The sequence below is a fragment of the Puccinia triticina genome, chromosome 3A (genome assembly GCF_026914185.1).
Source record: "Puccinia triticina chromosome 3A, complete sequence".
NCBI lineage: Eukaryota > Fungi > Basidiomycota > Pucciniomycetes > Pucciniales > Pucciniaceae > Puccinia > Puccinia triticina.
The window spans coordinates 2618445-2631535 of NC_070560.1; the positions used below are offsets into that span (position 1 = coordinate 2618445).

Consider the following 13091-nt stretch of genomic DNA (forward strand, 5'->3'; position numbering starts at 1 on the left):
AGTCTCAAGGCCCTCGCCTTGTTAGATCAACAGGACTCCAAAGTGAGTGTGCCGGTTGGCATGCATGATCAAAATCCTTTCTGAGGAAAAACAAACTTACAAAGATGTGAGTATAGGTGTGAGTACCAGGATTTGTGAATGGTCAAATAATATCATCAGTTGGTAGTCAGCTGGAGAAAGAGAGCGAGGATAAGTCAAAAGCAAAAACCAACATGAAAAATTGGGGGATGAGGATGATGGTAAGCATTTTACAAAATAAGAGCTCACCCAATGTGTTTGACCTCCTAAGATAAATGGTCATCAGTCAGCATGCCCAAGGGGATCTCCTGCTTGGGGTGTGGCTGGGCATCGCAAGGGCCATGTTCGGGACGTGATTTTCAACCCCGTCTCTGAGAAGTGTGTGACTTGTCCCTCGCCGTCGGGCCGGCCTCTCCCTGCTGTTGTCCTCGGCGGGGGTGACCGGCTGGGGGAGGCGGGATCTGCTCAAGATGCAAGGCTTGGAAAGCCTCCAGATTGCTATCACCAGAGGGTTGTTTGACGGGTCTGCAGACCACGGAATGGTGGCTGGGCAAACGTGGTCTCTGATGTCCAGCGCTGGCAGATTGAGGTGCTGTGTTGTTTGGATTGTCGCTCTAAGCAGGGGGAGTGCCTGGATTGGTGGTGGGGCTCGATTGGTGATTGGCTGGAGAAGGTTTTCCCAAACGGTTGGCGGAGTGGCTCAAATACAGTTGGGGTTCTTGAGCAGCTGGGGGTGGTTCCGAGGGAGCAGGTTGTTTGCGCCGGCGCCCTAGTCTGATGGAGGTGAGCCCATTCCAGGAGTGGTTTCCATGGCGTGATTGATTGCTATATTTGCCGCTTGGGTGCTCGCCACTCCTCCCAGGGCCTATCAATAGGCCTTGGATACGTGATCTGGAGCGGGATTGCAAAGGCGAGGTCTGTTGGACGGTCCCCGCTGGGCGATGAGAGGAAGTTGTCCGACTGGGTGCATTGCTGGCACCCATGTTGGAAGCCGAAGTTGTACAATCAGGCGTGTGACTGCCCAAGTGCGACACATCAGATGGCTTGAACGGCAGCCCATTGGGAAGAACTCACTTGATTTCAGGCACGTTAGAATGATCAAGAACAAACACCTTTTGACATTGGGATGGTGGCCAAGATTGGGCGGGTTTGCTGGTGCGAGAGTCCTTATCTTTGATGGATATCAACCAATGATTTTGCTTGATAAGACAGACAATCTTGTAGATTTTGATTATCTTCTTACTTTGAGGGATTTTGTCCAATTTAAATTTGAACAACAAAATTCCAGCAACTGTAAAGTAGCAAGAGCTTGTGGATAGCGTTACGGCTGTTGACGGTAGGGGCAAAAAATTAGCATCAATTATTTGAAGCTAGCAATGATTGAATGATCATGATTACATTCAACCCAACACCAGCTCCACTGACCCCTAACTGTTTGGATAGCTGGGTCACATTGAGATTGAGAAATGCCTGGCATTGCCTGGCATTTGCCAGGCATTGCCAGGCATTTGCCAGGCATTTGCCAGGCATTTGCCAGGCATTTGCCAGGCATTTGCCAGGCATTTGCCAGGCATTTGCCAGGCATTTGCCAGGCATTTGCCAGGCATTTGCCAGGCATTTGCCAGGCATTTGCCAGGCATTGCCAGGCATTTGTAAGGCATTTGCCAGGCATTGCCAGGCATTTGCCAGGCATTTGCCAGGCATTGCCAGGCATTTGCCAGGCATTGCCAGGCATTTGCCAGGCATTGCCAGGCATTTGCCAGGCATTGCCAGGCATTTGCCAGGCATTTGCCAGGCATTGCCAGGCATTTGCCAGGCATTGCCATGAACAGAGCCAGAAGTTCATCAAGGCCACCTTGATCATTGATGACCAGAGCCGGACAGTCATTAAGGCATAGAGAATGTCAAAATGGACCTGGGTACTGGTTGGACTGCCTGTCAGCTGGTGTACCCGCGTAGGGAACAGGCTGGACAAGGAGTTAGTAACTCTATATATATAATTACTACAAAAATCTGGATACAATAGTAATAGAGAGGAAGAGAATATAAGAGAAGAATTAGGAAATTTATTTTAGCATCTATAGCGCTTATACTTGTCTTGTCCTTATGGACTGTTTAAGCTGCTTATAGCTAGCCTCTCCAATAGAATTCTATCAGAGGTTAGACCAAAGATATTTCTAACATATTTTGGTTTCTTTCTGGCTATGATTGCACGGTTGGGTTATTACCAAAAAACCCAAGAGTAAATTTTTATAGTATTTGTGTTTGTAGGAATATTCATTATGGATAGTAAAAATGGAAAGTGATTTGGAAAGGATATTTATAAGAGGGGACTATCCTATAACCTTTTGTAAGGTTAGAGAGTTTAAACTTACAGAGGAAGTACCTGGTAGCAATATCTCTATTGAGTACAATGGCTTAACAAGTTCTAACGGATCTGAGAAAAGGGTCAGAAGATATTCATATCAATTATTCTCCTGTTCTGATTGCTAAGGTAGAGTAAAGAAGATACTAAATAAAAGATTCTGATACTTGAGTACCAAAATTTAGCAGTCTAGTACAGACTCATCCTGAGTAGTATGTTACTTTTTGTTTACGATTTTGGGTAGCAAGTTGAGTAAAATTATTGATCTGTTTTTTCTCTGAGGGGGAGAAGAGAATCTCTCCAACTATTTCGAAGAGAAAAATATTCTCTCTTCTTTGGCTTTTAGAGATCACCGAGTGGACCTGGGTACCTGTGGCGGGTGCGGGTGCCTGCGGTCATTTTGGGCATATTTAGATACCCGGACTCGGACCCAGCACCCGTAGGGCAGGTACCGGCGGTACCTGTGGCGTCGAGGATGGTGTAACCTCTTCATGACCAACACAGACCGGTCATCAAGAGTGTATATACCCTCTCAATGCCTGACCTGGGCCGGGTATTGAGAGCGTGTATGTATACCCTCTTGATGTCCAGTCTGTGCTGGACACCAAGAGGGCATACATTATTGATGACCAGCACAGACCAGACATTGAGAGGGTGTGTGTATACCCTCCCAATTTCCGGTCTGTGCCGGTCATCAAGAGTTTACACCACCCTTGAAACCAGCATAGACCGTCATCAAGGGTGTATATACCCTCTTGGTGCCCAGTCTGGGCCGGATATTGAGAGGGTATGTCTGTGTGTGAATTCTTGATGTCAGGTCTGGGCCGGACATCAAGAGTGTATGCCCTCTTGGTGTCCAGCACATACCGGACATCAAGAGGGCATACATACACCCTCCCAATGTCCGCTCTGTGCCGGACATCAAGAGTGTATGCCCCCTTGGTGTCCAGCACATACTGAACATTGATAGGGCATACATACACCCTCCCAATGTCCGCTCTGTGCCGGACATCAAGAGTGTATGCCCTCTTGGCGTCCAGTATGTGCTGGACACCAAGAGGGTTAGGTTAGCAGGGGCCATGATTGCGCTGCAAAAGGTCGTCCGCGACTGCTTGTCTCCAGACCTTTTGCAGCGGGTACCTGGACGGGTACCCGCCATCCAAAATTTACCTACCTGGACCCGCACACGGCACCTGCGGGCGATCTCTACTGGCTTTGTTTGTGATCTTCTCATTAACATGCATGTCAAAGTTTTTCTTCACTATTTGCTTTCTTTGTTTGTTAATTCTTGATTAGCATTTCTACAGCTTATGGTTGTTCTTACCTTAAGCATGTATGCATTATTCTGTTTTCTTGCGCGCAGCTCTTGCGCTCCATAGCACTGATCTATCACATAGCTTATCATTACACATTCTTTAGCTCTACGCTCTGTGCTCTGCGTTTACATTTAATTAGAACAGTTTAATCTCTGCGCCTGCACATCTTATACAATTTTATATTATATTAGTAGTTATGATATTTTGCAACCCTCTTGGACGTTCTAAATGTCTCAAGGGTTGACACCGCCAGTACCCGCGTCTTTTTTACCGAAATCAGGTACCCGGCACCCCCGGTACCCGCCGGGGTTTTTTCAATCAAACCTCACTCTCACAATGGTTTCACCGTTGCTGCTCGGCGGGCAGCACATCGCTGTACCTGCTCGGCGAGCAGCACATGCCTGTACCTGCTCGGCAAGCAGGTACTTGTTTCCGCTTGACTTCGCAGCGGCTACAGGTATCTGCTTGACGAGCAGGTCAACCTGCTTTCAAAGCAGGTAAAAGCACCTGCTTGGCGAGCAGGTCATCATGATGGCCGAGCAGGTAGAGGTACCTGCCCGGCAAGCTTTTACCTTCTCGGCGAGTAGGTCAACCTGCTGGCCGAGCCGGAGCAGCACTGTACCTGCTCGGCGACCAGGTCATCCTGATGTCCGAGCAGGTAAAAGTACCCTCTCGGCGAGCTTTTACCTGCTCGGCCAGCAGGATGACCTGCCGGCCGAGCCGGAGCAGGTACCTGTAACTGTACCTGCTCGGCAAGCAGGTCATCCTGATGGCTGAGCAGGTAAAAGTAGCCTCTCGGCGTGCTTTTACCTGCTTGGCGAGTCGGTCAACCTGCTTCGAGCAGGTACTGTTACCTGCTTGGCCAGCAGGATGACCTGCCGGCCGAGCCGGAGCAGGTACCTGTAACTGTACCTGCTCGGCAAGCAGGTCATCCTGATGGCCGAGCAGGTGAAAGTAGCCTCTCGGCGAGCTTTTACCTGCTCGGCCAGCAGGATGACCTGCCGGCCGAGCCGGAGCAGGTACCTGTAACTGTACCTGCTCGGCAAGCAGGTCATCCTGATGGCCGAGCAGGTAAAAGTATCCTCTCGGCGAGCTTTTACCTGCTCGGCGAGTAGGTCAACCTGCTCGCCGAGCAGGTGCTCAGGTGCCTGGCGACAAGGCACTGTTACCTGCCTGGCCAGCAGGTTGACCTGCTCGCTGACCAGGTACCTGAACCTGCTCGGCCAGCAGCTTGGCAGGTTGACCTACTGGCGAAGCAGGTATAAGTATCTGCTTGGCAAGCAGGCTGACCTGCTCGCCAAGGAGGTACCTCTAAGTGATCGGCCAGCACTGCTCGCCAGTCTGAGCAGTCTGCTTGGACCGGCAAGTCGACGTCTTGGACCAGCAAGCAGGCTCCGGCCACTGTGGTTCGACGTGCTAACTGCCGGAGGGCTCCTCCCCGGGAAAGTTATCCGGGGAGGGTAACTTCTCCCCGGAGAGTTTCTCTTGACCAGTTCGATTTCGTCGGATGAGCTAACAACCGATGATTCAAAATCATCGGCTGTTGACCCACCGATGATTCGAAATCATCGGTGAGTTAACAGCCGATATTCATTTTGCTCGGTGGGTCCGCAACCGAGCTTTCATATGATCGGTTATGAATGACCGATCATATGAAAGCTCGGTTGAACTGTCAACCGAGCTTCCATTGCTTGATTGGTGGCGGCCGAGGTTAACTCGGCTGGCCACTGATCGAGGAATTCAATTCCTCGGCCAGACAGCCTGCCGATTTTGGCTCGGCCGCGGAGCAGCCAAGTTTGAATCGGGTGGCAAAACCCTTGGGTTACTGTCCCCCGATGTCAATTCGGATGCGGATTGCATCGGATGCGCGCAACCAATGTTAAATCGGTTGTGTGCATCCCAGATTAACAGGGATGCACGCATCCGAGGCTTATATGCTTGCAGTGCTGGCAAGTGCCTGGCAATGCCTGGCAAATGCCTGGCAATGCCTGGCAAATGCCTGGCAAGTGCCCGGCAATGCCTGGCAAATGCCTGGCAATGCCTGGCAAATGCCTGGCAATGCCTGTCAAATGCCTGGCAATGCCTGGCAAATGCCTGGCAATTCCTGGCAAATGCCTGGCAAATGCCTGGCAATGCCAGGCATTGCCAGGCATTGCATCCACATTGGGTCCGATTTAGTCGGACTAAACTCCTCCTTGGAGTACGATTTGGAGTAAGCAGGAGTAACTTTACTCCTCGCTACTCCTGGCAACGGTGGGTAGTTACAATAACCATAAATCCTCTTCTTTGGTCTTCAACTCAAAATTAGGAACCAAATAATATATTCTGTCAGCTAGATCAAGAAGTCAGAGCTCTCCTCTAAAAATTGGTGAAAGATTTTTCCATTTTTGTAGAAAGAATGAATTGATATCCCTTATTCCGTGTCAAATTTTGCATTTACTAGTAACTAAAACCAGTAAATAAAAACTGGAAGTGTAATCAAGTATATACAGTCAGTCTATTTACAAAAATGGGAAATTATTTCACCAGTTATTAGAGTAGAGCTATGACTTCTTGAACTGGCTGAAAGAAATCATTATGTGGATCTGAATTTTAAATTAAAGACCAAAGGAGAAAAAAAACTGATAGTAACTCTTATTATAACTACCCACCGTTGCTTCTGGGATTAAGAGCAACTTGAATATGCAAAACACCTGGATTAAGCCAGAGTAGCTCTATGTAGCCATCTCAACCGTGGTACACCCACCTATTGCCCCATCTCCACATCAACAGCCGCCCCAGACTGCCATCCCATGCCTGCCGCAACGGCCCAGAATGCTTCAGCCCCATCACCGGCCCCTGCCACAAACTCCCCCGCTGCAGCAACAAATACAACCAAACGCCGAGGACCCAATTTCACCACGGAGGAAGACAAGCAGCTGTCAAAAAGCTGGGTTAGGATTTTGGAAGATGCTATCCGGTCTAATAACCAAAAGATAGATGATTTTTGGTCTTGGATACTTCAAGATTTCAATCAGTTCAGCCTGGGACCTTCACGTGGTGCTGATGGTTTATTAACCATGACAGCGGACCGCCAAGGATGGTTGATAATATTGGATGGGTCAACATCACCATTGACTCGAGTCGGGTGAGGACCAAGGCGGAGGATGAGGTGTTGAGCAGGCTGGGGAGGCCCCTGTTGGTCAAGGTCGCTACCCACTGACATGTCCGACAAGGAGGAAACATCAGAGTCCAAGTGATCTTCAGGATCGAGGTCCTGTCAAAGATCCTCCTCTTCATTGCTGTCAAAATTGATGAGTGGGAGAGGTGGTTGTCTGGAGAAGTCAGGTAGTGGATCAAGAGGGGATAGATCAAGACTAGGATTAAGCGCGGAGAATGAAGGGAATTGTGACTCATCGAAGTATGCATTTCTCATCTCGATGATTTTCTTGTCTGAGGTCCTGATGACCCTATAAGAAGAATAGTCATTGGTGTACCCAATTAGAATGCCATCCCACGAGATGGCGTCAAATTTGGATGTGCGGAGTTGGTTGCACTTGATCACCCACATTTTGCAGCCAAAGGGTCAGAAGAACTTCATGTTGGGAACCTTGCCAAAGAGTTGTTGGATTGGGCTGATCTTGCTTTTTCTGAGAGAAGGGAGGCAGTTAGTGGTCGCCATCGCAGTGAAAACGGCTTTGCCCCACCATTCCTTGGCAAGCTCAGACTGCACCATCATACATCTGTCCATGTTGATGATGGTTTTGTTGGCTTGCTCAGCTACGCCATTGTGCTGCGAGGTGTAGGGAGGCAAGGCGTTGTGTTGAATTCCGCTTTGGTGAAGGATACCCAAAAGAGAGTGATTACAAAATTTCCCGCCCCCGTTGGTGATCATCTTCTTGATGATGACTTGGCCAGTCTGGCGCTCAAAGAATTTTTGAAAGTCCAGAATTGCAGTGGTGGCATCAGATTTCTTCTTGGGAAGAGTGATGCTGATAAACCCTGTGTGTTGATTGATCAAAGTGAGGAAGTAGCTTTATCCTGCGTTTGTAGCCTTCTCTTCTCTCAGTTCTCAGATCAAAGCTTTCTTTCTTCTCTCTATCCAGCAGTTAGGCAAAAGACAAAGCTAGTGCGTTCCTGCTTTCAGGTGATTTCTATTCACTATTCAGACATTTCTCTTAATCCTCAAAGATTGTCATTAGCTAGCGGAGTTTTTAATTAGAAATATTATTTTCAGTTGCTCCTATTTTTTCAGTTTTCCTGTGGAGTTTTGCTCCCAGGAAGACTGCTTTAGCAGTTTGCCTGTGGAGTTTTGCTCCCAGGAAGACTGCTTTAGCAGTTTGCCTGTGGAGTTTTGCTCCCAGGAAGACTGCTTTAGCAGTTTGCCTGTGGAGTTTTGCTCCCAGGAAAACTGCTTTAGCAGTTTGCCTGTGGAGTTTTGCTCCCAGGAAAGCTGCTTTAGCAGTTTGCCTGTGGAGTTTTGCTCCCAGGAAAACTGCTTTAGCAGTTTGCCTGTGGAGTTTTGCTCCCAGGAAAACTGCTTTAGCAGTTTGCCTGTGGAGTTTTGCTCCCAGGAAAACTGCTTTAGCAGTTTGCCTGTGGAGTTTTGCTCCCAGGAAAAATTGCTTTAGCAGTTTTAGCAGTTTGCCTGCGGAGATTTGCCCTCAGGAATTGGCTAGCACTGGCAGGTTATGACCTACATGGTTGCCGAGCAGGTAAAAGCTCGCCAAGCAGGTACTTTTACCTGCTCGGCCATCGGGATGACCTGCTAGCTGAGCAGGTACAGTTACAGGTACCTGCTCCGGCGCGGCCAGCAGGTCAACTGGCCAAGCAGGTAACAGTACCTGCTGGGCGAGCAGGTACTTGTTCCCGCTTCGAAGCGGCTACAGGTATCTGCTTGAAGATCAGGTCAACCTGCTTACCAAGCAGGTAAAAGCACCTGCTCGGCGGGCAGGTCATCCTGATGGCCGAGCAGGTAAAAATACCTGCTCGGCGAGCAGGTTGACCTACTCGGCGAGCAGGTTGACCTACTCGGCGAGCAGGGAAAAGCTCACCAAGCAGGTACTGTTACCTGCTTGGCCAGCAGGATGACCCGCTGGCCGAGCCGGAGAAGGTACGTGTAACTGTACCTGCCCGGCGACCAGGTTGATGGCCGAGCAGGTAAAAATACCTGCTCGGCGAGCTGTTACCTGCTTGGCCAGTAGGATGACCCGCTGGCCGAGCCGGAGCAGGTACCTGTAACTACCTGCTCAGCGAGCAGGTCATCCCGATGGCCGAGAAGGTAAAAGTACCTGCTCGGCGAGCTTTTACCTGCTCGGCAAGTAGGTCAACCTGCTCGCCGAGCAGGTACTGTTACCTACTTGGCCAGCAGGATGACCCGCTGGCCGAGCCGGAGCAGGTACCTGTAACTGTACCTGCCCGGCGACCAGGTTGATGGCCGAGCAGGTAGAAATACCTGCTTGGCGAGCTTTTACCTGCTTGGCGAGCTTTTACCTGCTCGGCGAGCTTTTACCTGCTCGGCGAGTAGGTCAACCTGCTCGCCGAGCAGGTACTATTTCCTGGCCAGCAGGTTGAACTGCTGGCCGAGTCGGAGCAAGTACCTGTAACCGTACATGCTCGACAAGCAGGTTATGCTAATGGCCGAGCAGGTAAAAGTACCTGCTCGACAAGCTTTTACCTGCTCGGCGAGTAGGTCAGCCTGCTCGCCGACCAGGTACTGTTACCTGCTTGGCCAGCAGGTTGACCCGCTCGCTGGCCAGGTACCTGAACCTGCTTGGCCTGCAGGTTGACCTGCTCGGCCAGCAGCTTGACAGGTTAACCTGCTGGCGAAGCGGGTATAGTACCTGTAACGTACGTGATCGGGCAGCACTGCCCGCTAGTCTGAGCAGTCTGCTTGGACCGGCGAGTCGAGTTCTTGGACCAGCGAGCAGACTGCTCCGGCCACTGTGGCTCGACGTGCTAACTGCCGGAGGGCACCTCCCCGGGAAAGTTCTCCGAGGAGGGTGGAACAGCCGATGATTCAAAACCATCGGCTGTTGACTCACCAATGATTCGAAATCATCGGTGATTTACCCACCGATGATTCGAAATCATCGGTGATTTACCCACCGATGATTCGAAATCCTCGGTGATTTACCCACCGATGATTCGAAATCCTCGGTGATTGACCCACCAATGTTCATTTTACTCGGTGGGTCCGTAACCGAGCTTTCATATCAGATGAAAGCTCGCTTGAGCTGTCAACCAAGCTTCCATTGCTCGGTTGGTGGCGGCCGAGGTTAACTCGGCTGGCCACTGATTGAGGAATTTACTTTGTCGGTCAGACAGCCTGCCGATTTTGGCTCGGCCGCGGACCAGCCGAGTTTGAATCGGGTGGCAAAACCCTCGGGTTACTGTCCCCCGATGTCAACTCGGATGCGGATTGCATCGGATACGCGCAACCAATGTTAAATCGGTTGCGTGCATCCCAGATTAACGGGGATGCGCGCATCCGAGGCTTAAATGCTGTCAGTGAGACTTCATGGTGCTCAATATTTGATAACTCTTCGTTCGAGGCTTCAGCCCACAATTCCTTCTCATTCGATTTCATGGCATTCTTGAACGAGCTGGGATCGGTCGACAAATATGAGTATTTTGAGGGTTTTACACGTGAGGTACGATCTCGAAGAGTTCGGGTGATTGCAAGAGCTGGATTGAGTCCTGTTGCTACAGTTTCGTCATCAGTTTCAGAGCCTGATTCCGGTTCTTCATTTTCTGCTGATTCTTTGGGTGTTGGAGAATGTTCATCAACGATATTGTCACTTATTTCAATATCCCAGTCAGAGTTTTCAGAGATTGGAGCTTCATAGTCAAGGAACTGTACACTCTTTGTGTCGATTAGTTTGCCCTCATCTGTGAGAATCCAATAAGACCTTAGATCATCTATGTATCCCAGAAGTCTTCCGAGTCGTCCTTTTGGTTTAAGCTTTGACCGAAACTGTTTAGGTTCAATGAGATAGGATACACGATTGCCTATTGGACAAAAGTAACTGATGGGAAGTGAACGGTCTTTAAAGAGCTCGAAGGGACATTTCTTGGATCAATGTGTTGGAATTTGATTGAGGGTTGGACAGCTAACTTTTGCGATTTTGCTCCAAAATTTTCGCGGTATCCCCGAGTCTTCCAATATTGTCCTCAGAGATTCAAGAATTGTCCTGTTGAAACGTTCCGCAAGTCCGTTCTGCTGAGGAGTGTAGGCATCAGAGGTTTGTTGTTTGATGAGATGAACTTTGCAGTATTCAGACATAATTTCATTCAGGAATTCGGAGCCTTGATCTGAGTGAATGATAGACGGATGAAATCCGAATCTCTTTGCTTCAAAATCCAAGAGAAAAGCTAAAGTAGTCGGAGTATCACTCTTATGCTTCATGGGGATAGCAGCACAAAATCGGGTACAGCTGTCAACGACAGTGAGGATGTACTTGTGTCCTTCGAATGACGGAGGCCAGATTGGTCCTATCAGGTCTAGGTGAATCTCTTCAAAAGGTCTGGTCGCAGGTTTATGATTTGATTTAAACGACGCCTTAGTTATCTTGGAGACTGCGCATGCTTCACAATTATTCACGATTTTTACAGGAACGCCGAGTTTCTTCCTTAGGCGATGATAGCTTACATGTCCAAGTGATTTGTGAAGGAACTCAGCGGAAGATAGGTGACTCAAAAGCTCAGGATTCTCAAATTCCAGGCATGGCAAGTTGCCAATATAATTGCTGGACATCTTGATTTCATTGTTTTTTAGGATTTCAAACAAGTTTTTATTTAATTGAATAATAAAGTCTTTGAGGATGAGACATCTAGCAGATAGAAGGTTTACAACTATGTTGGGAATGTAGAGTACTTGATTCAGAAAAATTTCACCGTATTGATTTTTGAGCCAAATAGAGCCAATCCCCTTTATCTCCAGTCAATCATGAGACGAGCTCGTTTGTACAAATCCTAGACTTTTGAGTTCTAGAGTGTGGAATAGTTGCGAATTGGAAGTCATGTGAGCAGATGAACCTGAGTCTAAGTTGAACTGATTTGAGGAACTTGATATTGAAGAGTGAAAGGAACTGACCAATGATTCTGATTTCGCGGCTAATGCGGCAGCTTTCTTCTCGAAGTATTCGGTTCGCTTCTTCGGGTACAAATACCAGCAGTTTTCTTTGGCATGATCGGAGGCCATGTTATGAAAATTCTTTCAACACTTCTTGGACTCGTCAGTGAAGAGAGTAATTGGATTGGACCGAGTACCAGCACTAGACGCATATTGAGATTCGAGATTATTTTGATGAATTCAAAGATGATTGATGACGACGTCAAGAGTCGGTTCCTTGTCTGAGTGAGTGATTTGATTGACGATGTCCTTCATGTTGATAGTAAATTTGTTTATGACCATGTGACCTATGGCATCGTTAGTGAACTCCCAGCCGACTTGAATCAGTTGAGATTGATAAATTTTCATAGAAGTGATAAGTCCCGAGATGTCGTCAGGAGTGTAGGGTGCTCAAAGGAAGGATTGGAAGACGTGAGCTTTGTTGGACGTTTGAGTGGAAGCGAAGAACTTGATGATTGACTTCCAAGTCTTCTTAGCACAATCTTTGTTTGAAGAGTCGACAACATTAGCTAGCACGGTTGATTTGAGTTTAGCCACTATTATCGCCTTTAGGAAATCGTTTTTGTCCGGATTCAACTTATCTTCATCGGTAGTGAGGGCCTTTTTTAGTTTGCAAAGGTCCAAGAAATTGATGACGCGAATCCTCCAGAAGTTGTAGTTGTCCAATGAGAGTAACAGAATTCCCTCGATCACAGTTTTCAGGACCGAAGGCGTCACTTTGTCCATACGATTGATTGAGGTGGACATCGCGGCAGGTAACTGGTTCTTGATGTTGGAAGTCGAGGTGGTTGGAGATTGTTTGACCGATTCTTTTGCGTCGGATGACATGTATCGATCCCGTCCTTTCAACTGTTAATCGTAAAGAACCTGACTTAAATTTCAAACAACCAAGAACCAGAACTGGGAACAAAAAAATGTAAGAACAAGCAATGTGACAATGATACTGAAAGAGAAAGGAAATAAACAAACCCTGTGGCTATTGTAGATGATCAAAGAGGACAACAAGAATAGTGGACAATAGAATAGTGTGATAGGCTTTGTGGGATTGATAAGATGATTAGTCGTCGAGAGGATTGAGAAGATAGAAATGAAATGAAACTAACCCTATAATTATAGGAACAAATCTGACAATGTAAGAATGGAAAATTGAGGACTAGATCTATGACAGGAAACTGAAAAAGGAAGATGGAGTTAGCGTTGAAGATTGGAGGAGCCATGTCAACGAGAGATCAGAAATGCAGAGGTGCATTTCTCACCAAGTTGGAAGCCAGAAAGGCTG

The 13091-nt window shown here is 48.1% G+C and overlaps 1 protein-coding gene across 1 annotated transcript; it reads right to left on the minus strand.

Moving 5' to 3' along the window:
- Nucleotides 1-377: 377 nt before the first annotated feature.
- Nucleotides 378-1001, minus strand: PtA15_3A311 (uncharacterized protein; the record flags this gene model as incomplete). Its single annotated transcript, XM_053167267.1, has 2 exons — nt 378-610; nt 704-1001. 2 exons carry the CDS (start codon nt 999-1001, stop codon nt 378-380), a joined length of 531 nt encoding a protein of 176 aa, XP_053018500.1.
- Nucleotides 1002-13091: the final 12090 nt, after the last annotated feature.